The sequence below is a fragment of the Frieseomelitta varia genome, unplaced genomic scaffold (genome assembly GCF_011392965.1).
Source record: "Frieseomelitta varia isolate USP_RPSP 00005682 unplaced genomic scaffold, Fvar_1.2 scaffold_898, whole genome shotgun sequence".
Taxonomy (NCBI): Eukaryota; Metazoa; Arthropoda; class Insecta; order Hymenoptera; family Apidae; genus Frieseomelitta; species Frieseomelitta varia.
Genome location: NW_025110698.1, coordinates 104,362 through 129,219, shown reverse-complemented (window position 1 = coordinate 129,219; position 24,858 = coordinate 104,362). Strand labels below are relative to the sequence as shown.

Sequence of the window (24,858 nt, the reverse complement as noted above, 5' to 3'; positions counted from 1 at the left end):
GAATACTAGTAATTATGCTTCTTAAATATAGAATTTAAACGAAAATGAAATACAATAAGTTATCATAACAAAATAACATCATTGACAAAATATAAACATGTAACAAAAAATGTTTTGCATAAAATAAAATTGATAGAACAATTTTTTTTACTTTCTTTACTGTAGAGAATACTAGTCATTTCACTATTATGGTATATATAACATGTAACACATAATATAATATATATTCGGTTTATGATTCATGATTCATGATTCAAATCTTAATTCCTAACATATTCTCGTTTAGTCTGTGTTTTGCTGTGTATAAATGACTGCGAAGATTATTTATGTTATATACTACAACATTACATATCTTACAAGAAATTTTTGTATCTTCAGGTAACTTTGGATTCCTATAATATAAAAAACAACATGAAATAATTGAAATAATCGATAAAATTTAATAAATATTATAGTAATTTACTTACTCAATTGCCAATTCTCGTAAATTCTTTATATTTTCTATAATTTCATGTGTTTCATTTGTTTCTTCCAATTCTAATGCATTATGGAGTCTGTATATACTATTTGTGATCATGGATGTTTTATTAGGTCGAAGTAATAAATTTTCATCATACAAGTTCCAGTTACTAAAATTCTCAATCATTTCAACAGGTCGAGTTTTCCTTTCTTTCTCAATTAATTTCAATAATGCATCTTTTATTCTATTTTGACAAATAATCATTTCTTCCATATTATTGCTGCCGTCAGATCGATAATTAATTTGCATTCCAATATTCATCCAATGACGTAATCTATTTATCTAATAAACAAAAACAACGAAATTAAACAGATTGAAGTTAAAAAAAAAATGCAAATTGCACTTACAAATTGCAAATCATCTATAGTAATTTCAGTGTCAAATTGAAGGTCTATATCATGTTCTGGATAAATACTACTCTTCTTAATAGGATCAAAACCTAATCCACATAACGCACCAATGTAGTAAGTTCCAAAATCATTACGTCGCAATTCCATATATGGCGTAAAAATTAATACAAGTAAAGCAGTTAATCCAGGAAGACGCGGCATTAACGTTGTATTATATAGTATTAAATTGTTACAAGTCGGATTTTGAGAAACAGATGCTGCTACTAAAAGTCGTTGAGAAGTATCTCCAGGATCGGTGTCCAAAAGAACAGAATTTATCGAATTCGTCGCCATTTTCGCATGTTTATCTCTTCCAGCGTTAATAAGATGCATTAATTCAATTTCTAGTGGTGAAAATGGGCCTCGTAATCTTTCTGTTGTATAGCATTCAGACTCTGCAGGTGACTCTGGATAAATATCTGGCATATAGTCTTGATCATATTGTAACTTCTCATAATGATAACACTCTTCGTTCGAGATATTTGATTGTTGCAGTCTTAAATTATGATTAAAGCGTGAAAAATAACCTTCTTCTTTCTTCTTTGCGAACTTTTTTTCAAGAAGACATTTGTTTATACTAATTTCATTTCTTTCATCTTTATGAATTAGCTCCATTATAACCACGCCATTGACGACAGAATAAATTTCACAAAAAAATAAACCGGGTTTGCTAATTAACATACAAAATAAATCACATGCAGCCTGTGACCAATTATCGTAGAAACCTTGTGCCATGAATGGTTGAATGTTTGCCAATCTACATTCAAAAGCTAATGCAGGAATATCAGAAATACCGCTATCGGGCTCCAAATATTTCAAATCGCGCAATGGACATCTGCTTGAATAACCATAATCCATAAAAAAGACTTCTACTAACAGTTCTGGCAATGATGCATAATTTTCTACTATGGCCCGAAGATACACTTTGCGATTATTTTTCTCGTATGGTGCAATTACAATCGTCCCAGTTCCTGGGATCTCTCTCAATGTTCTAAATCCATCGCTTTGCATTTGTTTAATGGTTGATTCTATTTTATTCAGTCTTTTTTTAACTGTAGGATCACGTTTTTGAGCCCAGAAACGACCAGGATTTTCAATCTGAAAATTTAAATTGTTAAATTAATTTAATTGTTTAAATTTAATTGTTTAAATTAATTTAATACTCTGTAGTTACGTTAAAAATACATACATTTCGTATTATCAAAGGAATACGAGATACTCGTAAACTTGGTAATTCAGGTTTGACATTGTCTTTTATCACAATTGTAGGTGTCAAAAAGTGTTTTTTGTATAAGTTCATCTCATCCGCTCGTCTCAAAGCTACATCTTCATTTAAAAGCGGTACTTCTATAGGAATATTAGACTGTCTCATTTTGATTGCTTTGTAAACAAATGGAGATATTTGTTTTGTATTTTGATTTTGTTTCTCAAACTTGTCTTCAACGAATTGAATGTAAACACGAGAAGAACCGTCGAAAGATACGATTACTCTTCCGACAGATGTCAAGTTCTGTTTAAAGATATCTTGAATTCTGCGAGCATACAATAATCCAGGCTGTTTCAGAGGCCATCCTGGCAAATATACTGTTCTTGATGGATCTAATCCACCTAGTAATTTTATTCCCATACGTTCGTTGAATTTATTTTCCATATCGAATGTGTTTTTGATAAAATAATTTGGATAAAATGCACCAGCAATTGCAATTTTTAAAACAAATGGTCGTTCTTCTTCAGTCCAGACAACTTTATTGACGCCGGCGCTTTCTTGTATACCTAATTTTCCCAATCTACTTGTTAATTCGGTTATCAGAGCTTTAACTTCGCGTAACACTCTAATTTGTACAAAATTCCTTGTCGCCCAGTTTTTTTCTTCTGCGTCACTATTTAATCGACGATTAGCTTTTTCAGTAATCCATACTTTATATACATTCATGAAAGCTATACAATCACTGCAAGAATTAGCCGCCCAACTGAGTTTAACATTGTAGGCTAATAATTTTTGTTGGAATGGATTACTAAACATATCTTTTACAGACAAACTAGCTGCGATAATTATTGTATCCTTCAAAACACTAAAAACATGTCCTAACATTATTAATTTCGATAGATGAATATTCAATGGTAGATTAGCCATAACTCGACCAAGATCTGTCAATTCTCCATCAAAAGGTTGTATTTCATTAATCTTATTCAGCAATGCCCCTGTTTCCTTTAATAACAATATCGTTTTTTCCAAATTTCCAAGATCAGGTGGATCAAGAGACAGTGCTAGGATAGCTTTAGGTTCTCCCATGTCCAATAACTTTGATTTGAGAACTACATTTTCTAATGGAGCTCGTAATATTTCAGGTGATACTTCTTGAGTTAAAGTAGTCTATAAATTTTATAAAGTTTACATACATATTTTATATTAACATTGTTATGTTTTGGTTCAGTAATAGAAATTACCTCATAAAATAATTGCGGTACTAATCTATATACTCTACCATCCATTACTCGACCTGTGCGACCTGCTCTTTGTTCGCAATTTACCTTACTCGACCATTTTAATTCTAAGCATTGAAAATTCGTATGTGGATCCGTTACAAGATGTTTTATTAAACAAAAGTCAATTACTAAAAAGAATACAAAGTTGAAGATTGCTGCTTTATAGAAAAATTCTTTTTTACTATAATTCAACAAACCGTATTTTACATCAGGAACAGTAATACTACTTTCAGCAATATTTGTAGATAAAATAAGGCGACGATAACCATAGGGTGGTTTATGAAAAATTCGCTGTTGTTCTTCACTTGTAATTGAGGAATGTAGTATGACTATATCCCATTTACTCTGTTCATGTTTTGGTAAAGACAACAGATTATTAAGTTCTTCAATCTCATTAATTCCTGGTAAAAATACAAGAATCACATGTCTTTCATAAACATTTGTTTCTTGATCATAATTTGCGTCATCAGCTTTCATATCTACGTCATCGAGAACTTTTATAAGATTAACACAGAATTCCATCATTTTTTTCGTAACAGTTGGTTTGCTAGCACAAATTTCAGGTATCTACAACAAAGTAAAAATATAATGTAATAAATACATCTAAAAATATTATAATCTTGAATAGAAATTTGAAACATTTACTGGTCCTAATGCTCCCATTTGGCAAAGGTAATAAATACCAACATTAAAAAAAGTTTTCTTTGGAATGTTAATAATAGGTGCAGAAATAAGTTTATTTCCCACAGGTGATGAAAAATATTTAGCAAATCTTTCAACATCAAATGTAGCAGACATTAATATAACTTTTACTGAACGTGAATTTGTGTGTAGTAATTTTCGAACAACAAGGAGAAGAAAATCCATATCTTGATTCCTTTCATGAACTTCATCGAGTATGACATGTGTATAGTCCAACATATTTTTGCTATTTATCAGTTTATGTAAAAGCACTCCAGTAGTGCAATATGTCAAACGTGTATCTTTACTTGTGTGATTTATTAAACCCACTTGATACCCAACAAGGGTACCCACTGGCCATTCTCTTTCTTGGCTGACACGTTTTGCAATACTTATAGCAGCAATTCTTCTAGGCTGTGTAACTATGAAATGGGATTACACACATTATAAAAAATTCTATGTAAAAGATCAAATCAAATCTTTACAAGTACATAACAGAATTACCTATAATATTGCAATGAAGTTTTTTCTTATAACAAGAATCTAAAATAAATTGTGGTACTTGCGTAGTTTTGCCACAACCAGTTGGTCCTTGAATTACTACAACTGAATTAGTTTCAATCATGGAAACTATCTGATCTCTTTTAGCAGTAACTACTAAATTTGGCTTTGCATGATAAACAAACTGGTATGTTTTGTAAATGTTTAATGTTTCTTCATTTTGCACATCTGTAGGAACTGTTCCTATTGATACAGCTTCAAAATTACTTTGACTGTTTACATTATAGTTTGTATTCTAAAAATACAGTAAATTAAGTAAAATTTTTAGTAATGTTCAATCTCTACATTATTATACCTGCAGAAGTGCTTCCTCTTCTTTTTGTACATATTCTGCTGCATAATCTATTCCTTTTTCTTTGCTTTGTGTAGTTGTATTTTCCAATTGTACATTTTTGAGTATTCGTTTTTTCCGGCTTGTTGGGCCAGGTAATAATTTTCCACAGTTATTATACAAATCAAATGGATCCATTATATATCAGGGATATCAAGGACAATAAATATTTCTGTATTTATAATCTATAATTACATATATATAAAATGTATGTATATACATGTGCATTTAATTTACCCAAAAAAAATTAATTTTATAAAACCCAATTCATACAAATATATTAGTTTGTACCTTGCACTTTGAACACTTCTCTATAAGTTTTAACAATTATTTTTTCGTCGTGAAATGAACGTGCTCCGATTAATCTGAAACACACAGTGTTAAAAACAATGAATTATTGTAATTACGATTGAAATTTTATAATTCTATAATTCAAATCTAAATGAAGTATTGTTACGTTCTTTACCTATCAAATAGTATTGATGTGATTTTAAGTTGTTTTAACTTTCATAAATTAACAACAAAATGAAAAAGTGATGGTTTGAGTTTTTGTTTGTACAGCCCTGTAAAACATAGCGGTTTTTAGAGAACTTTGTTTGACAACACAAGTGTACATTAAGGTATGCATAATGCAGAAAATTATTATAACATATCTATCTCACTAATAAACGTATTTGTCTTATGCGATGTAAATAGTTCTGCCGTGATAAATAATTATGAGTAGTCTCATGTATTGAACTAACAAAAAAGAAATAGAATTTGTACCAGAGATTCTACCTTAATAATCTCAATTGGTATATTTTATTTGAATTTACTAACGAAGTGTCAAGATTATGACATCGATAATCTATATAGAAACAAACTATATAAATATATATCAAGATTTAAGATGAATAATGCACGTGTTATGTTATACTGACGCGAGTTAGCACTTCCATGAATTGGTGGGGATTATGGTGGTCAGTCAATAAGGCAGTAGTATAAACAAACAAATTTAAATATAGATTGTAGATTATCGCAGTTATACTAGCTTTTTACATGAAAATAAATAGGCTTTTTATATATTTCATTTACATTTAATGTTTCTCACTTTAACTCACTTCGTTTAGAACCAAGTACAGTAGAAGAAGAAAACAGGACAGGTTCCAAATTTATCAACTTTTCTAGTAGTGTTAATAAGTAATATGAAAACTGCAAGCAGTAATTCACAATGTGCACAAAAAACGAAGAATATACATTCGCACAAAATGTCTACAATTACAGAAAAGGGGACAATGGATTTGTATGTGGTTGTATATTACAATTCGTTTAAAATCTTATATACAACATTTTTTAATAAAATTTTTGTTACATATTTACATAGGAATTGGTGGATTTTATTTGGTATTATTATAATACTTACAGCAGGGACAAGATTTTACAAAGTTACAGAACCACAACATGTTTGGTAAGAACTCTATAATAAAAAATATCTCTAAATTAAATTTATACTTGACTTGTGGATAAATATTGCATATTTTAGTTGGGATGAAACTCATTTTGGTAAAATGGGAAGTTGGTATATAAATAGAACTTTTTTCTTTGACGTTCATCCACCTCTTGGAAAGGTAAATAACATGTAAGATTTCATTTATGATAATATGTTAAGAATCTATATTATCTTTTAGATGTTAATAGCATTATCTGGATATTTAACTGGATATGACGGAACATTTTCTTTTGAAAAACCAGGAGATAAGTTTGAAAATGTTAAATATGTTGGTATGAGAATTGTAAGTGCATTATAATATTGGATTGTGAAGATTATAAAGATTATTGAACAATGAAAATTTTATAAACATTTTCTATGTTCCAGTTTTGTACATTTTTAGGTGCAACGATAGTTCCTTTATCATATCTTATTGTATGGGACTTAACGAAATCTGTCCAAGCAGCTGCATTTTCTGCACTATTTATCTTATTTGGTATATATTTGGTTTATCACTCACACTTTGTTCATTTAATGAAATAGTTACATTACTAAGTAATTCATGTGTTTTAGATGTGGGATTATTGACATTAAATCAATACATTTTGTTGGATCCTATATTATTATGCTTTATGATGTGTGCAACTTGGGGAATGGCTCGAATAGGTTCTCTTCATGATGAGCCATTTACAGGGAAATGGTGGGGTTGGTTATCATTCACAGGAATTTTTCTTGCTTGTACAATTAGTGTAAAGTTTGTTGGTTTGTTTGTTGTTCTACTAGTTGGATTAAACACTGCCTTTGAATTATGGAGAGAATTGGGAGATCTAACAAAATCTATTGTAAGCTTCTTGCATTTATCAATCGTTTGAAGTTAACAAATTAATTTTATTATTACACCTTTTACAGATAAATGTAGGAAAACATTTGTTAGCACGGTGCATTTGTCTCATTTTTATTCCAGTATTATTATACATGTTATTTTTTTATATTCACCTTTCTGTTTTAAACAAAAGGTAAACGATTTCCTTATTTTATATTTGTACGTTTTAACAAGTATATTAATAATTTGAAATATTTCAGTGGAAGTGGAGATGGATTTTATAGTTCCGAATTCCAATCCTTATTGGAAGGAAATTCTTTGTATAATGCAACGATGCCGCGACAATTAGCTTACGGAGCCACAATTACACTGAAAAACCACAGAACTGGCGGAGGATATTTACATTCGCATTGGCATCTTTATCCAGAAGGTATAGGAGCTAGACAACAACAGGTATTAATTTTGTCAGGTCGTATATTTTGACAAAATATTGATAGATTTTCTTCATTAGATCACGACTTATTCGCATAAAGATGATAATAATTTATGGTTCATAAAAAAATTTGATACTGATGGTATACCATCGGAGCCAATGTTAGTAAAACATGGTGATCTCATACGCTTGGAACATGTTATTACTCATCGAAATTTGCATTCGCATAAAGAGATCGCTCCTATTTCGAAAAAGCACTATCAAGTTACAGGATATGGCGAAGTAAGTCCATCTTCTTCAAATTCTTAATTTTAATTATGTAATCATGTATTTTTATTTTTTATTTTTTTTTTTTTTAGAATGGCACTGGTGATGCTAACGATGTATGGAAGATTTTAATAGCAAACGGCAAAGACGGCGATATAGTTCAAACCGTAACGAGTAAATTAAAATTTGTACATTATCTACACCATTGCGTTTTAACATGCAGCGGTAAAACATTGCCGAAGTGGTTAGTTGTGAAACTCTGTGTTTTCAAATGAAGAAGAGTGACGAAAAATTTGACAGAAATTATAATTTTTTTAGGGCGTATAATCAACAAGAAGTTTCCTGTAACCCAAATATGAGAGATAAGAATGCATTTTGGAACATTGAAGACAATAATTATGCAAAATGTTAGTATTATCATAATTGTTAGTATTATCATTATCAATGTATATAGTATTCTATTAATTTTTTTTTCTAGTACCAAACGTCAGTTTTCAAGTATATGCACCTGGATTCTTAGATAGGTTCCTAGAGTCACATGCAGTAATGTTGCAAGGAAATTCTGATTTAAAAGTTAAGGAAGGGGAAGTGTCATCGCGTCCTTGGCAATGGCCTATTAATTATAGGGTAGGTTACATTATTTTAAATAGTAGAAAAATATAATTCAGTCATTCAAATTTTGCAGGGCCAGTTCTTCTCTGGGAACAGTTTGAGGATATATCTACTTGGTAATCCAATCATTTGGTGGAGCAATATTGTATTTTTAATACTTTTTATCTTGCTGTACACTCACGCCCGTGTACGGCAACAACGTGGTTGTGTAGAAACTCCTGCTGTCCTCGAACAAAGAGATAAAATATTAAATGCAGGAAAATGGCTTTTTATCGGTTGGATACTCCATTACGCGCCATTCTGGGCAATGAGTAGAGTTTTATATTTCCATCATTATTTCCCAGCTCTATTATACAGTTCAATGTTAAGTGGAACAACTTTAAATTACATTATCGAAAATATAATCATTTTATTTCCAAATAAAATTGGAAATTTTATATATCATACAATAGTAGGAGTTGTTATTTCAAGTACCATATACAGGCAAGTATACAACACAATTGACTAATAAGTAATTGTTTAACGAAGTAATTATATACGTATTATTTATTCATATTATTTAGTTTCTATTTGTTTTCTCCATTGGCTTATGGCATGGTTGGTCCTTCTTCATTGGATCCTGAGAGCCCAATGCACTCTTTAAGATGGATGGATACTTGGGAATTTTAACGAAAACTGAAGTATTTTGATTTTTTTTAATTTATAAGAAAGTACTATAAAGAAATATTATATAGAAATACAGTTATCAGCAAAATATGAGGAATCTATGACTTATACATATTAATAAATTTATATATATATATATATACATATATAAAAGATATTTTATAAAATTTCTCTTTAATTTCCATCCTCAATTACAAAATTATGCAAATAACATTCTTTTTTTTGTATATTTTTTTTAAATTTTTATTAAAGGGTAATTACATCGTAAACGATCTTTTAAAAGAAATCATGCCACCACGAAAGCGGAACGCTATACGAACACCCACGATGTCTAGCCGTAGTAAAAGAAGGTTTCGAGTAAGCGTGGTCTGCTCAGCTGATCGACCCACGTGTTAGAGTTACGCCTCCTCAATTGCGACACCGTCTCAATTCTTCGTACGCTCCCGATTAAGAAGAAATCTTGGCACATAAGAATTCTCTCTCCTTATCTCTCGAGATTACCCGATCTAGTAAAATCAGGACGTCGAGTCCACATTCACGTCAAGTAAAATCCCTCGTTACAAACGTGTGTCTAACCGGTGAATGGTAGCGCGAATCTTTTCGCGGTAAACGATCAATAAAGAGCTCCCGGGGATTTTCAGTCTGTTCAGAGCGACCGCGAACGCACTCTCACGTGAGATCAGGAATAGCTGTCAGGGTGACCACGTGTCCTTACGAGTATCCGGTACGTGTTCTCGTGCTTATGTGTGCGTCTAAAACCGCATGACTAATCTTATCGATGATCCACCAAAAAAAAACACATACACACACACAAAACGACCGAGTCTAGTGAGGTTCTAGCTTCGACACCCAAGGGTCTTGTTTCTTCCTAGATCCGCGTTACGTTAGACTGCAAAAATCGCGCGAAATTAAAAGCATCTGTCTCCGTGCGTGTGTGTGTGCGTGTTTGAAAATCTCGTTAGTAACAGTGTCGGGCGGTATGCGACAGAATTTGATCAACCAGTGGGGTAGTTGGTCGTTGTTTCAACTAACGTTGTCGAAAATATCCGATTAGCGATGATGGTAAAATTCGCGCGCGCTCGTTTCAATTGGCTGACAAGTTCATCCGCGGACGAAGTGATTTAAAAGTGTTCATTGTTTAGAAACACTTGTTGCTGCACCGAGCCAAAGATAATCAGAACAGTTTCAACTTTATTCGTCTTGACTCACCAGCCGGCATTGTTCCTTCTGTAAACGTAATTGTATCTCGGTCCCCCCATGTGAAACATGTGTGAAACGTTACGAACGACGCTCGTAACGACGTTAATCGGATGCAAACGTGTAGGTGGTGCATTGACACGCAGACACGTGACACTACACACGTATTTAATTGCCATATTGCTCTCGCATTACACTTATTTTAAACTTCGTCCATTACGTTTACTTTTTCAACGCTTGGATATAATGTATCCATGAGAGTCTGAACCGAGACTGTGAAACTTAATTAATCTCGCCCCCCTCCTCTGTTTTGCCGTTTTAAACAAACGATTGATCGTACGTGCAAAGTGATACTAAGTGAAATACAATCTTCAAATTATTCACATCTATCGTGCAACGTGTTCGCAAGTGGTTCGAACGTGTTATAATAGCTCGGCTAACTATTAAAGCCTAATTGACGAGCGGTCGCGTTATAGGAAATCAATTTTCCATGCATTATTTAACAGATTCGCTCGATCATCACAATGGTCGTGTAACTTGTTTCGCAAATGCATTTTTACGACTTTTGTTTGTACCTTTCAATAATTTCCTCTTAGATAATATTTTCTGCTATTGGCTCGTGCGTCATCCGCGATAAATCGTAAATTAAAACGTTAAAAATTTCTTGGTATTGGAGATAATGTTTTCCACGAGTGATGAGTTCTGTATCGCGGCGCGGAAACGCATTCGTGCAATCTGTCGCTATCTTGCAAGCGCAGGAAGCGCGGGAATTGGCAGTGGAATTTGACCTAGTTGGTCACGCGTATTGCGCGAATCTTCTTCAACATCCCGAGCTTCGTAAAAGATAGCTGCGAAGGTGTAACTTCTGTTACTTAATCCCCCCCTAATTTCTCGCGAATTAACACGAGTTGAAATATTTCCTCATTTATCGTCAAGACCTTATTCAGTAATCTTACCATCTCCAATCTGACTCTAAGGAATCGTGGCTTAAATAAATTTTTAACAATCTTACGATTCAAAAGGGGGGGGGGGGGCGATTACAATTGAAAGGGCAGATGCTAAAGCATGTTTCAATTTCTTTTTTTTTTTTTTTTTAACAGGATATCTTTGCCGATCAGTCGAAGAAGTAGCTTGTTATGAGGCGAATCGCAGGATCTATAATATGCGAGATACCGTACTAGCCATTTCGTTTGCATGGATCCTCGCGATAGAACGATGCCTGGGCGGCAAATTGGAACGGTTTGCTCATCGACCCAACAACGTTCTCGACGACTATTACGCCTATCGTCACATCTCCATTATCCACTTCAATGTCCCGGATTGCACGGTCACCGCAGGATTCAAGTAAACTTCGCGAATAATACAGAAAAGCGGCTGTGATCACTATGAATTGCGTTCAATCAACTGTAACTATATATATATATATATATATATATATATATATATATATATGTCGTATATTTATAGGTTCACTGTAAAAGAAGAAAAGATCGGAGGGATAGGTAGATGCTCGGCTAGAAACGTTTCCGTGTTCCTGAAATCCGGTAGCTTGCCGTTCGTGCGGCCGGATGGATCAAAGATCGCGGCGAAACTTATGAAAGGGAGACGACGGTACTATGCCCTGGACATGGAAAGCAACGGGGATGAATACATGATAAGAATCGACGCACCCGCGCCGGGCGATTGGTACGCCATCGCGTTTCGATCCTGGAGCGATCCCGACAATGGGAAGATCACGCAACAAGGTTGATCATTCAGTGAAAGACAAAGATTGAAAGACAAATGATTTGATATTAACATTAAATAAAAACGTTTGATATTAAATGTTAATTTAATATAAAATAATTTAATATTTAATTTATATTTATATATTATATATTTAAATATAATATTATTATATTTAATATTAATATTAATATTAATATTCATAAATATAAATATTTAAAATTTAACAAACATTATATTATATTATACTATATTTGTATTATAATATAATTTATTATTATTATATTATAATATAATTATAATATAATATATTACATTTTAACATTAATATTAAATATAAACATTTTCAGGACTCGGAGCATCGTGCGACACCGTACTGGACGCAGAATTGCTCTTGGAGTTTGCCTCTATAATTTCGCCAATGGACCCGAAATTGGAATACGAGGTGCATATGAACGAGAGCGTGGACTCGGCGGTGATGCAGCTGTTCATCCCCGACGAGTTCGTGGACTCCAGTTTGTCGTTGAAGTCGACCTGCGGCGAAGAATGTCGGATCGCGGTTCACGTGATCGCGGAGGATCATCTGGCAGGAATGATAATGAACACGACGAACGCCACCGTATTCTTCAAGCCGTATTCGGACGCGTTTCACTATGTCACCCTTCGGTTGCTCTCCGGTGAATCCTCGAACGTGTCCCTGCAGTTTCTCGATAACTCCGCCGCGCACGACTCGGGCCAAGTGAAGTCCGTGGATTTGATGAGGAAGTCGTTGCCCGATTTCTTCCTCTTCGATTACGAGCACCTGCGTGGGAACAGTACAAAGCCGTCGGCGTTCAATCTGACCTCAGACACCTTGTCCGTCCTCAGTTTCGAAATTGGTCGAGTGTACGACGTCGGCGGGACATTGACCCTTGGGTTGAAGCTAGTCGACGTGAAAGAGAAAGAGAAAAAGAGCATTATTGTGATCGCGTGCATTTCATTAGGTGAGCAATTGAAAGTTATAACATAACAAAGGTCGGTCATTGTCAAATTGTAAGTTAAAAGAAATCTGATCTACCAGGCTATTACTCGAACATTACTGCCGGCGGAGGCTGCACTCGTATGGAGAACACGACAGCTGCGGACATTTACGTGAACTACACAGGTCCAGCCACCCTTCACATTCCATTCCCGGAACCAGGAATCTGGCACATAAGTCTGAGAGCGTTCTGCTTGGAAGAAAACTGCCATTGTGCCGCAACCTGCCTGAACGGGACCGCCTGCGAGGACTGCGACTGCATGAACCCCTGCAACACCAAGGTGGAGAGCCGTATCTCTTCTTTACCTTGCATCGAAGGTCGCTGCAACTCTCACGGCAAGTGTATGCATTACATGAGCGGCGGCTTTGTGTTCGCCGCGTGTCACTGTTCAGGCGCTTACAGAGGCTTCGACTGCGCGGACGACACGTATGTCCTCAGCAACAGCGACATAATAGTCCGGGTGCTGTTGCTAACGTTCAGCAACCTGGCGTTCATCGGCTCCGTTTACGTGGCCGTTCGTCGGGAATATTTCACGGAAGCGATCGTTTACGCTGCCGTGATGTTTTTCTCGACGTTCTATCATGCCTGCGAGGCCGGCGAGGACGTGTACAGCGTGTGCATCATGAGACTGAGCGTTTTGCAGTTCTGCGACTTCTTCAACGCGCTCTTGTCCATTTGGGTGACGCTGGTAGCAATGGCATCGTTCGGGCCGAAGCTCACCGCTTTCTGTCAGATAACCGGAGCCGTCATCCTCGCTATGAGCGCCGAAATGGATCGGACAGCCCTTTGGGTGTTTCTTCTGCCAGCTATAACCGGCTCTGCGCTCATCGGCCTGTCCTGGGGCATGAGGTGCAAAAGGAGAGGGACGGTTCGCTATCCGTCGCGTCCTTACAGGCAAGTCTCGAGTCTTTTTTTTTTTTTTCTAAAACTCACGAAGCTCGATCGAATTATATTTAGAAGAAAAATGTCCCCTGTTCATGTTCGCAGAAGCATTTATTTTCCGGCTGGTCTACTTCTAGTTTCCCTCGGTCTCGTTTGTTACGCCTTTCTGCAGACAAGAAGGAATTACTATATCGTGCACAGTTTCTGGCACGTGTGCGTCGCTATAGGAGCTATACTCCTTCTACCGAAGCGGCAATACATGAAATGATTGTTATATAAAAATACGTTGTCTCGTACGTGAAATGAATGTTATTGAGAGAGAGAGAGAGAGAGAGAGAAAAAAGAAAGTGTTATCGTCTCTCGAGGAGAGACTCTCGTTGCCAATTTAATGAAAGAAACAGGTACAAAACAGAATATTTGTAGCAATCGACGGTGCTCGTAGGCGACGATACATCGAACGTAATATATTATAATATAATTATTCAGAGATCTTATTCTTGTAAAAGTCGAGTAATATTTACAAAATAGGTAATTGTTCAACTATCAAATGCATGTTGTCAAGCAATATGAATTTCACGAAAGTATTAATTGTATCGATGTTATCTGTCGTTACACTTAATTATCGCGCAATTAGATAGCTCGAGACATGTTTTTTTCTTGAAAATATTACGCTTGAAAATATTGCTTGCGTTTGTTGAATTTATTGATGTATTTACTAAATCGATATCGCTTTGACAATGCGTTCAACGAAGATTTATGTAGATTTAAGTATTTCGCTTAAGGACCAAAGAACTTCTAGGATAGAATATAACAGAGAAAGCCACTATTTTTTTCGTCAAAAAAAAAAATGAAATTGCATTTTGGTAACGTGAATTGTATCATAGTGCATCTATCTAATTAACAAATGAACTCGTCGAGAATTCTCTCGATGCTTGTTATGTTCCAATTCGAATATATATCGACGGCTCGATATCAATGTCTAACATTATTATTGTGATTTTAGAATATTCACATTAATTCTCTCGTCTTAGGAATCAAAACCCTCGCACGCGAGTCACATATGTATATTTTAATGGAAGAAAAGAACTCTATTTATATACGCTCTGAAAGATATTGTATCTAGAGATAGATACAGTGTGCAGCAACTCAGTTGTACACTGAGAGATAAGAAATCGTTACGCCGTGTAACTCCGTACGGTCCTGTTTTGTCTTACACGAAGATCGTGTAAACTGACAAGAGTGTACGCCGAAGGAAAGTATATACGCTAAACTGCGCGAACCAACGACTCCCGTCAGCACTCTTTGCGTGGGAAACAATTTCACTTTTCTTGGTTCGCACGTGTGTAAAATCAAATAAACGTGAAACGAGATCTGTTGCAATTTGTCCTTTTCTTTTTTTTCTTTCTTTCTTTCTTCTTCCAATCCAGTGTCTGAAAATCGTTTCAAACAGGATGCTCTGTTTGCATTAGACAGAAATTTCGACCCTTGTCGATACAATTACAACGTCCCAGTCCCCGTGGGCGCCGTGGTCAGTCCTGTATTAATCGCCGCGACGGCGGTGATCACGTTCGACAACAGGGACATCATAGTTTCCATGGAGAATCCGCAATGTGGGTACGTCCGCGAACAGTTTCGACCGGCTCTGCCTGCTTCCACCGCCTCCTGTATCGCGGTTCCCTCCATAGCTGTTCGGAAAATCTGATTCGTCGTGATTGTATCGATTACGCGGTCGAACGACGAGACCCTCTCGTCGTCGTCCAACTTGCTGGCCTCTTTCATCGACGAGGAGGCCTGCTGCGAATAGGTACAGACAGCGCGTTGCATGCAGGATGTCGTGTCGATACCGTGATGAGCCAGAACGTCGTCCATTTTCGTCACGATCTGCGTGAAACCGCTCTCCTCGCCTGGAAACGGAGATTATCATTAGCGAAACATCAACGCGACAATTGTTCTTTCAAACGGAGCTGCCTTACTTCTTGCGTAATGGCCGTAGGTGCCAGAAAGGACGTAGAGCAGCTTAGGTATGATGAGAATGGATCCTATCCCTATGATAGCGCCCAGGAATAATCCTCCCAAGTCTATTTTCGCTGGAGCGTACGTTGATACTCCGTAACCCTGTGTCCATTTCAATTATATTTATATTAATGTATTGATATTGATATTTATATTAATATAATATAAATTATATTGTATTATATTAATGTATTGACATTTATATTTATATTAATATAATATAAATTATATTGTATTATATTAATGTATTGACATTTATATTTATATTAATATAATGTATTGATATTTACATTATAATTTATATTCATAAGGAGCGAGATTTGATAAGAATCTGGACTGACTTACACTTCCTGTGCTACCAAGATTCGTGAATCCAAATCGAGCTTCTTGGCTGCGATCCGTGATATCGTTATTGTCCACGTCGCTCCGGCTCGTCGATGTCTCGCTGCGCAGCTTCGGTTCGGAGGGCATGGCTATCTGGTCATGGGACTTTCCATTCTTCTCCAAATATATCATGGAACTCGGTACAAACCTAATGTATTTCAACTCGATTTGAGTGAGATATGTCGTACGAATTCGGGAAAAAGACTCGGATCTTACCCTCCGTCGTCGAATTTCGGACTGCCTCCGACAATTGCCATCGAGGATAATAGCAACAGGACGAGGTCTCGAACATTGAACGACATCTACGACAAAGAAATTTTTTAAACAAGAGAGAGAGAGAGAGAGAGATGTTACGTCTCACTGTGAATGATTCGCCTCCACGTACAAACGCGTAAGCATTTTTACCTTAAAGTGAAACGCGAAGAGCAAACTAATTTTCGAGGACGTGTCATAGACGAAGTTTGGTTTTGAAGGAACTGAAGGATACGAGCATTGTCCCTGGCATATATAGCCGTGCACCTACTCCGAATCGTCACGACATGACAGACCATGGACATAATTGGAACCGGTGGTTTCGCTTTCATTGTTAGATTTCCATGGGACGCTATCACGGTCCCGTGACTCGTCCGTTTCTTCTGAAGAGGCAACAGGACGTTAAACTGTCGCTGCGAGTCATTGTCGTCGAGCCTGATCTTTCACAAGATCGATAAGGATCTTTTGAACGCGTTCGACCATCTCTTCCTGATGGCTCCTCGTGATTCTTCGCGTCTCATTGCAAAAGAATCAATTTGTCACGAGAAGATCAATTGGTACATAGCATGCGAACGTTGTCTATTTACTTTCAACACTGTCGTCCTTTATTTTTATCTAGTTTTGTTCATTGAAGCTCGTGACGATGATCTTGCAACTGAAGTGAAAAGGAATTATTTATTATTAAAAACGGAAAAAAGAGGGAAAAGAAACGGCGGAAACGCCATGAAATTGACATGCCATATGTACGTTTTGCGACTATGCGTTCGCCGTCTACCTGGCTTCGAGACAAGGAATTCGTTCTGCAGGTTGCTCTGGAAAATTCACGAAAGTCGAGTCACGAGCGTGCACTAACAAACCTCACGTATGAATGCGCGCACGAATTAAAAAAGAAAAAAAAAAAATCAGCGTCTCTCGATCGTGTTATCGTCCCAATCTCGACGAGTCTGTCGTTTTAATCTCAACGAGGAGAGCGAGAAGAGATCTGTCGATGATGATAATTCGAATCATCACGCTTCGAATCATCTTTGAATCGCGGGGAAAGGCGAAAGAGTAGTCCCTCGAGTCAGACTACTTTTTTTTTTTTTTTTTTTGCGAAAACAATGAAAACGCGAGGGCACACGTAATTGCGAAACTTGTCGGCTTCTTCGCGCGAATATGCGGAATTAGGCGTGACGATGACCAGCGTAACAGCTGTGGCGACAGTGTGCCGTTTCGCGACAGTAATTTAACCAGAATTCTCTCTCACTCGGGCTCGTTAATTCCGCTCGTGAAAACAGAGTTTCCTAGTTGACGAGTGGTGGACTGTGTACAAAAACTGCCAGCAAGGATCAAGGATTCGTCACATGTGTTTCTGTGTTCGCTCCAATTAGGCGATTTGCTTGTTTTTCCGTATCTACCGTAAGTGAAACAAAACTGTTTCTATTGCCAACAATTTGCCAATAATTTGCTCGAATTGCTTGCAATTACTTGCACCGAAACCAGTTCTTACCACTCGTTACGGATCAACTTTCCTTTCCGGCAGAGAGAATGAAGATCATGAGAAACTCGTTCAAACGCTCCGTCACGTTGTTGCTGTGTTGTTTGCTGCATCTTTCCGAGTCGAAGGACAGTGTCAACGGAAAAACGAAAACTTCGAGGGCACAGGGTGCAAAGGTGTTTGGAAAATATCCAAGCGGCGGGCTGATCTCTTTCAACCCAGGTCACGAGTTGCTTCGCGTAAGTTTGAAGAGAGTCGAGTAATTTTCAAGTAACTTTCGCTCTCGATCTAGACAGAATCAATTCACAGATTGACTGGGACGTGTCGATTCCCTTCATTTCGATACCACTCGAGTACAAAATTGGGGAGAACGGCGAGGTCCCGGCATTGTTCAACATTAACACGAAATCCCTTGGAATTGTTGGATTAATAGTCAGCCTGTTAGGCGTTGTTTCGCCGCTGTTCTCGAAAACAACGCATCCGCAATACAATTACCGTAAGTAAATCATGTCACGATCCCTTAGATTCACTAATATGATACTTTAGTATTTTATTATTCTTCTGTTAGGTGTTCTATAATTTTTCTATTGTGTGCAATATTAGGCTCGGTGGATAATGATGGCGTGCAATGGTCGCAAATGGGAAACACCATCAATGAAATGATGTTTAACAATGACTACGTGGCCCCGTGTATGCAACGTGTCGTCTGTTCGATCGTTTCAGTGGCCGCGCACTCGGAGAATCCAACGAGCACAGATAAAATAATCGATGGATTGTCGAGGTAAAGTTGACATGCTACGAAAACGTTTTGATGCGTTAAACTAATTGATCAATTGCAGTCATAGCTGGTTCAAAGGTGTCACAAATGGCACGATCATTGAAGATGCTGTGACCACCGGACGAAAGGCAGGTCATGATTGCGCTCGCATTTACAAGGATTGTTTAATAACGCCGAAACTTTTGAAAAGTATGATGAGCGAGTTTGGGATAATGTAATGTAACGACGACGAACGTGTACAGATATAAAAGGGAAATATTTCTTTGCATAGAAACGAATAAATCCAACGTTGGTTTTCTCCTTCACACTTTAAAACTCTAAACACCCTACCGTTGCCCAAGGATATATGTTATTATTCTGACTCGCGTCGTATGAAATATCTCCACGTGCACACGCTTCATGATTCCAGACATAATCACCGTCACTTTAGACTTTCACTTTTCGTCGACTATTGTATGAAATGCCTAACGACTGTTCTGCGACAAATTAACGTATTTACGTGGTCTGCCGCAATCATATTATTCCAACTAGAACGAGAATACAATACAAGAATAAAGATGTCCATTTCTAGATTGTTGCGCTTAACACACACGCACATACACACACACAGGTACGCAGGTTTTATTTTCATTCTGTTCATGCGATTTCTCGGATAAAATTGCGCTATTGTGACTACGGGGGGGGGGGGGGGTGGCTGACAGACTGTTTCACTTTCATCTCGAAGTTTCCTCTGTAATTAGCGTAGAGTTCGGGCAACTGGCCGATGACAGAATATTCGCTGCATCTGCGGCGCCCGACACTTTCGCAAGATCGTGCGGCGATTGACTAGTCTTGTCGAGGCATCCCGTCTCCACGTTTTGGTCCAACAAAAACTCGAGGACCTGCGTCTTGTTGTGCAGCGCGGCGAAATGCAACGGCGTCCTGCCAGAAAAGTCCTTCTGCGAAAGGTCAGCGTTCGCCAATTTGTACGATTTCAAACGCTTCAGGTTCCCAACAGCTGCCGCCGCGCACATTTTCTCCCCAATCGCGTACGCGCTTCCGTGCAAATGCGCCCCGCACTGCATCAGAATCTTAATGACCTGGAAAATCGAAATAGAAATATAACACAGACATGGAACGAACATGATGCACGATGTTGTTTACCTCGTGATGATCGAACTCTATCGCGTCGATGAGAGGTGTACGATTGAATCGATCTTTAATGTGAACATTGGCGCCCATTCGTAAAAGACAGCGAACGATATTTAAGTCACCCTCGCAGCAAGCGATGTGCATTGCCGTACGACCATCTGCATTTTGTTGCGATATGTCCGCGCCCTAGAATAGAAGTTGTACGTTGAAGTTACTTACACCGTGTGTGAAAGTTGCGTGTCGCGCGAGAAACGGCTTAATTACACGTGCTTACGTATCCCTTCAAGACCTCGAGTTTCACGATATCGCGGCTCAGCACCGCGGCGTTTAACATCGCAGGGAAAAGAATCGATCCTAATTCCTGACGTTCAGCGGTCGAGGAGAGCCTGAGAGATCTTGCAACCGCCTCGACGAGATCCAGATCCTCGTGACGCGGCGGTCGTCCCGCGGTTAATTCCCCGCGGAGATTCGTCTGCATCATTTCGAGCTTCGTTTGTAAATCCCACTCTGTCTTCGATAACACGTAAGCGAGTTTGGTCAGCGCTGCTTCAGGCGTCATGTCGAACCCCGATATTATACCTGTTTTTTTTTTTTTTTTTTTTTTTCAAAGTTTTCAAAGCTTTAGAATCGCAAAATTTCAAATCCGACATGGGAGATGTATGTTATATCGTGCGAGATTATTTTTCAAATAATTTCTATACTGCACCAGCATCGTCCAGCAATTTCCCAGAGGCGTACGTATTCGTAACGCAGCCTGTCGCGCATTGTGTGATATTGACAACGATGATACCGCATTTCGTGGCCGCGGAAAGTTCTTTAATTATGTCCTCCCGATTCATGGGCACGTTCCCCGCTCCGTAGGATTGCAGCACAACGCCTTCGATCGGGGGTTGTAGAAACGCCTTTATCAAGTGTGTCGTCATACTTGGAAATATCCGCAGCAGTCCGACATTCCTGTTCAAGGACGTGTGCACGTGAAACTTTTCCAACGTGCACGGTCGAAATATTGCCCGATAATCCACTGCAATGCAGACGTACACTACATATGAGCGACGTTGATAAAACGTCGTGACGTGCATTGAACGCATTCTTAAATTACAAACGGCTCGCGTATGTTAATGCATTTCCTCTTTAACTACGTTCTCAGCACGTTAATAACCAAGCTTCGTAGCGAAGCTTGACACACAAAACGTGTCACAATGAATTAACGCATGTGCACGAACGTGTTAACGCCAGTATCATATATATTATGATACCGGTAATATAAACGTAGATTTCATCATGGAGATAATACTATTTTCTACGAATTACGCTATCGTTACATCTATCGATTTGCGCTTAGAGGTCGATTTAACGGTGAGAAGTATATATTGCTATCCGCGAAAGCAAACGATCCGCACGAAACGAGTAAAACCACAGTCAATTAACGGGAACTGCATCCCGTAATTGGGTCAACTGCTAACCTTCTATCTTGATATTGGCCTTGGCCAATGGCGGAAAATTCGGCGAATCGAACGCCTCGAACGATGTGGCTGATACTTTGCAGGTACGGTTCCCTCTCATCAAATTTGTCCCGAAGTACACGCACACTTCCGGTATGTTGTAATTTGCGGCTATTATTAGCGACGACAGAAAGTTGTCCAAACCGTCACTTCTGCTGTCGAAAATCGGGACCTGGGAGCCGGTTAAAATAACTATCTTGCCCAAAGATTCGAGCATAAAAGAGAGGGCAGACGCCGTGTAACTTAACGTGTCCGTTCCATGTAGAATGACAAATCCGTCGAAATGTTCATAAGCCAGCTGGAAAAGCAAAATATACTGAACGCGAAATCTTTCTCGAAATGTCATGCAAAATATAAAATATAATCAACAAGTGCTGCGAGCACTTTAACGTGAACTGTAGTTGTGACATCTCTGCACTATGTTCTAATTTCATTTACATGCATTCATGTTCCTCTCATTCATTTGCATACATTCCCGAAACGAGTCCTATGAATACATATGCCTTTGATTAGATCATAACGTAGTATGTATCTCCAGTTACGTGTCCATTTATATAAAGTCCATTTATATATTTTACCTTAATATCATCAGCGATACGAATCCAATCGTCCATTGTCATGTTACTAGAATCACAGAGCGGCGAGTATTCCAATACGTTATAAATAACACGTCTGCTGTCGGTCGCGGTCATTCTTCAAAGAAAAATCAAATGAAAACAAATGTCTATCTATTAGTTTGTCTTGAGAATTCATGGAGATTATTTAATTTCTCCAGACGTGCGAATCATTAGCTTCATTATGCACTTACGGAAGTACCAATGGTCCCATCAATCCGAATCGTGCTTCCGCGTATTCTCGGTCGTACATGTGCGGATAATTTCGTAGCTTTTTCACGAAAGCGTTCGCTTTAGGTACGAGAGCTATAACAAAACATATTCATTATATTTACAGCTTCCTAATTGGACCCTACTGCAATCACGATTCGACGTAAAGAAGAAATAGAAGCGCATTACCTCCGTTTTCATTTCTAATCATTCCGATGGTACCGCCGGTATAAAGAACGAGCACACGACTTTCACGGACACTTTCAGTGATCAAAGAACCAGAACTATTGTTCCTCAGGTGCTCCATGTTGTTTTCTTTGTGATTATCAACGTGGTTCACCAGGTGCAACATATTTGAAATTGACTGTGACATTGAGCGTGCTCCACGTATCGTAATCAAACGTTATCGCTGCGAGGTCTCTACGAAGAGTGATTTGTTATACAATTCCTACGGGTCGTATGTGACTAGTGAACTGAGATTTCCACACACGTGTTTTCCCAATCAACGTGAAACATGGAGATTGACGCCACTGCGGATGAATTAATTCAAAATAAACATACACATGTCACGTGTTTTACACTTTATGTTCGAAATAGAGAAGAAACATTTAATGCGCTAAATGAACGATGAACATCTTCGTATTAAAAGAGAATTACATCGCCAACTATTATCTATAGTTTAAGCAATGTTTATTAAATCTGTAATTTAATACACGCGTTTATTGACCTTAGATAACACTATGTCAACAGCGATTTCTATCGTCGTTTTATCACGCTGATTTTTATGACATTTTTCTCCGTCGCTCTTTTTAAGAAAAGTCAATTTTGAAAAAAAGAGAATTCAAACTTTCAGCTTTGAACATTTTCTTTTTTTTTTTTTTTTTTTTATTTCGACTGTTAAAACTCGCTTGAACTTCTTTCGATATTTAATTTTGTATAATTATATCACTGGGAATACAATTTTTGTAAATGCAACTGGACGATACGTAGTTTTAAAACCTTGTATCGACACATTCGTGCCTCTTAACGATCTTCAAATCTCGGATTTCGTGTTCTAAAAAGATGCTTAAAATGCTTTAAAACTGACTGTTTAAAATAAAATCAATAGTTAACAAATACCTTGGGTTCCATTAGCTGGTTAAAACGTTCCTTAATTATATCGTATGTAACCAGAATTAACGACCCGCAAACAGCGCTTATTAAATTAGCAGAGACGCCTCTATAAAAACCAACCGAGCCGTCTTTCTCTATGATAGTACTGATCTGACGAAATATCGAATTGTCGTGCTCGTTAGAAACGAATCTATAGAAAATTTCCATTTTAATTTAGAATTCTTTACAGACCACTTGACGCGCCGACACGTAATTTCCTGCTTCGCGTCCGCTCCAAAGCATTTTTTGTCTGGATATCGTGTCCAAGGGATAGGATACAATTAACGCGAGATAAGACGCTAACTGAGCAATAGTCAGTGATATCAAAAATGGCGCGCTTCCTGTCGGAGGATCGGTTGCATAATTGTTCATATATCCTCGTTTACCAACTATATATGCACCAAAGTAAATGGACCTGCAAAGTTCATTCTAAATTTTTCATCCACGTAGCCCGAAAGAATAATTTCATCGTTGAGAATAATTCGTCGTGAAACAAATTATCTCGAAGTAGAATTTCAAAAGTAATTGCGTATCCGCCGAGAATATTTTAATTTGTACATTCGCACGATATTTTAACTGATGAAATGATGAATTTTACTTGAAACCTGTACAAAGACAGCCCGCACATCGAGAGGGTCATCCCTCGATAAAATCCTCTGTAGCCGTCGCTTTTGTAAATTTTACTTATGCAGTCGTTGAGCCCGTGGAATTCTCTCTTAATTATATTGTTATCACCGACGTCTACAGTTATTCGAGTATTGCAGAAATGAAGGGGGTAAAGAATTGTGCAGGAGGTGCAGCCGACGGCACCGCCGGACAAGAATGGCGCAACGATGTGACTGCAACTCGTCTTCGGTCCAAGCATCTACGCAACACTGTACGATGTTTACGCGCGTAAATTTGAAAGAAGGACGCATGAAAAATGGATAATCTCGTTGATAACCTGTCGGACGAACTTTTTGAAAGATCTCGTAGTAGAGATTGTAAAAGGAAAAGTTAATCGCTTGGGCTGGAAAATATCGGCAGATATTGAGAAGATTCCCGCGCCACAAAGACGCGAACCCCTGCTCCTTGGGTATTCTAACAAGTGCGTTTAAAATGCCAGAGTATGCGGATCGTTTCCCGTGTCCTATTTGATGGCTACTCGCTTGTGTCTGTAAAATTAATTTAACCCTTTCCACTGGCGCGGTCACAGTTCTAAATATGACTGCCAAGATCCCGGAAATGATGAAGGAAGCACCGAAGTCAACGGCGACGTGTAACCGAGTGTCCAATCCGAGTAAT

The 24,858-nt window shown here is 37.6% G+C and overlaps 7 protein-coding genes across 17 annotated transcripts; 3 read left to right on the top strand and 4 right to left on the bottom strand.

Moving 5' to 3' along the window:
• Positions 1 to 165: 165 nt before the first annotated feature.
• LOC122537273 (probable ATP-dependent RNA helicase spindle-E) lies at positions 166 to 10,522 on the bottom strand. Its single transcript, XM_043670316.1, has 11 exons — positions 10,448 to 10,522; positions 5,261 to 5,334; positions 4,934 to 5,154; positions 4,582 to 4,873; positions 4,042 to 4,499; positions 3,594 to 3,963; positions 3,358 to 3,524; positions 2,099 to 3,283; positions 868 to 2,007; positions 468 to 802; positions 166 to 392 (listed from the first exon to the last, which is right to left on the bottom strand). Exons 3-11 carry the CDS (start codon positions 5,105 to 5,107, stop codon positions 254 to 256), a joined length of 4,260 nt encoding a protein of 1,419 aa, XP_043526251.1. The 5' UTR covers positions 5,108 to 5,154; positions 5,261 to 5,334; positions 10,448 to 10,522; the 3' UTR covers positions 166 to 253.
• Positions 5,506 to 9,400, top strand: LOC122537277 (protein O-mannosyl-transferase 2). 3 transcript variants are annotated; one of them, XM_043670325.1, is made up of 15 exons: positions 5,506 to 5,589; positions 6,079 to 6,251; positions 6,333 to 6,416; positions 6,492 to 6,576; positions 6,637 to 6,741; positions 6,825 to 6,933; positions 7,011 to 7,279; positions 7,347 to 7,453; positions 7,521 to 7,713; positions 7,772 to 7,975; positions 8,053 to 8,204; positions 8,279 to 8,367; positions 8,439 to 8,587; positions 8,646 to 9,055; positions 9,136 to 9,400. In XM_043670325.1, the coding sequence occupies exons 2-15, from the start codon at positions 6,154 to 6,156 to the stop codon at positions 9,239 to 9,241; spliced, it is 2,160 nt and encodes a 719-aa protein (XP_043526260.1). In that variant the 5' UTR covers positions 5,506 to 5,589; positions 6,079 to 6,153; the 3' UTR covers positions 9,242 to 9,400. The 3 variants fall into 3 exon arrangements, with proteins under 3 accessions (XP_043526260.1, XP_043526262.1, XP_043526261.1); XM_043670327.1 differs by lacking the exon at positions 5,506 to 5,589 and adding an exon at positions 5,912 to 5,928; XM_043670326.1 differs by lacking the exon at positions 5,506 to 5,589 and having other exon boundaries at positions 5,943 to 6,251.
• Positions 9,582 to 15,441, top strand: LOC122537274 (transmembrane protein 8B). Of its 6 annotated transcripts, none has more exons than XM_043670320.1 (6): positions 9,582 to 9,962; positions 11,536 to 11,779; positions 11,903 to 12,180; positions 12,511 to 13,143; positions 13,221 to 14,073; positions 14,167 to 15,441. In XM_043670320.1, the coding sequence occupies exons 2-6, from the start codon at positions 11,598 to 11,600 to the stop codon at positions 14,327 to 14,329; spliced, it is 2,109 nt and encodes a 702-aa protein (XP_043526255.1). In that variant the 5' UTR covers positions 9,582 to 9,962; positions 11,536 to 11,597; the 3' UTR covers positions 14,330 to 15,441. The 6 variants fall into 6 exon arrangements, with proteins under 6 accessions (XP_043526255.1, XP_043526253.1, XP_043526252.1 ...); XM_043670318.1 differs by lacking the exon at positions 9,582 to 9,962 and adding an exon at positions 10,436 to 10,558; XM_043670317.1 differs by lacking the exon at positions 9,582 to 9,962 and adding an exon at positions 10,473 to 10,575 and having other exon boundaries at positions 11,529 to 11,779.
• On the bottom strand, positions 14,904 to 22,666 carry LOC122537285. Of its 2 annotated transcripts, XM_043670341.1 has the most exons (6): positions 17,458 to 17,740; positions 16,864 to 17,365; positions 16,675 to 16,760; positions 16,420 to 16,606; positions 16,035 to 16,176; positions 14,904 to 15,965 (listed from the first exon to the last, which is right to left on the bottom strand). In XM_043670341.1, exons 3-6 carry the CDS (start codon positions 16,758 to 16,760, stop codon positions 15,559 to 15,561), a joined length of 822 nt encoding a protein of 273 aa, XP_043526276.1. In that variant the 5' UTR covers positions 16,864 to 17,365; positions 17,458 to 17,740; the 3' UTR covers positions 14,904 to 15,558. The 2 variants fall into 2 exon arrangements, with proteins under 2 accessions (XP_043526276.1, XP_043526277.1); XM_043670342.1 differs by lacking the exons at positions 16,675 to 16,760; positions 16,864 to 17,365; positions 17,458 to 17,740 and adding an exon at positions 22,661 to 22,666 and having other exon boundaries at positions 16,420 to 16,594.
• Positions 17,801 to 19,203, top strand: LOC122537287. 2 transcript variants are annotated; one of them, XM_043670346.1, is made up of 5 exons: positions 17,801 to 18,108; positions 18,233 to 18,426; positions 18,497 to 18,683; positions 18,791 to 18,968; positions 19,027 to 19,203. In XM_043670346.1, the coding sequence occupies exons 2-5, from the start codon at positions 18,238 to 18,240 to the stop codon at positions 19,181 to 19,183; spliced, it is 711 nt and encodes a 236-aa protein (XP_043526281.1). In that variant the 5' UTR covers positions 17,801 to 18,108; positions 18,233 to 18,237; the 3' UTR covers positions 19,184 to 19,203. The 2 variants fall into 2 exon arrangements, with proteins under 2 accessions (XP_043526281.1, XP_043526282.1); XM_043670347.1 differs by having other exon boundaries at positions 18,193 to 18,426.
• Positions 19,258 to 22,906, bottom strand: LOC122537278 (L-asparaginase). The gene is made up of 9 exons (XM_043670328.1): positions 22,859 to 22,906; positions 22,612 to 22,824; positions 22,407 to 22,518; positions 22,177 to 22,291; positions 21,560 to 21,896; positions 20,803 to 21,117; positions 20,371 to 20,675; positions 20,109 to 20,282; positions 19,258 to 20,044 (listed from the first exon to the last, which is right to left on the bottom strand). Exons 2-9 carry the CDS (start codon positions 22,793 to 22,795, stop codon positions 19,679 to 19,681), a joined length of 1,908 nt encoding a protein of 635 aa, XP_043526263.1. The 5' UTR covers positions 22,796 to 22,824; positions 22,859 to 22,906; the 3' UTR covers positions 19,258 to 19,678.
• LOC122537286 (ADP/ATP translocase 4-like) lies at positions 22,839 to 24,813 on the bottom strand. 2 transcript variants are annotated; one of them, XM_043670344.1, is made up of 5 exons: positions 24,531 to 24,598; positions 24,180 to 24,449; positions 23,767 to 23,989; positions 23,542 to 23,685; positions 22,839 to 22,952 (listed from the first exon to the last, which is right to left on the bottom strand). In XM_043670344.1, the coding sequence occupies exons 2-5, from the start codon at positions 24,437 to 24,439 to the stop codon at positions 22,860 to 22,862; spliced, it is 720 nt and encodes a 239-aa protein (XP_043526279.1). In that variant the 5' UTR covers positions 24,440 to 24,449; positions 24,531 to 24,598; the 3' UTR covers positions 22,839 to 22,859. The 2 variants fall into 2 exon arrangements, with proteins under 2 accessions (XP_043526279.1, XP_043526280.1); XM_043670345.1 differs by lacking the exon at positions 22,839 to 22,952 and adding an exon at positions 23,190 to 23,476 and having other exon boundaries at positions 24,180 to 24,813.
• Between the last annotated feature and the right edge of the window lie 45 nt (positions 24,814 to 24,858).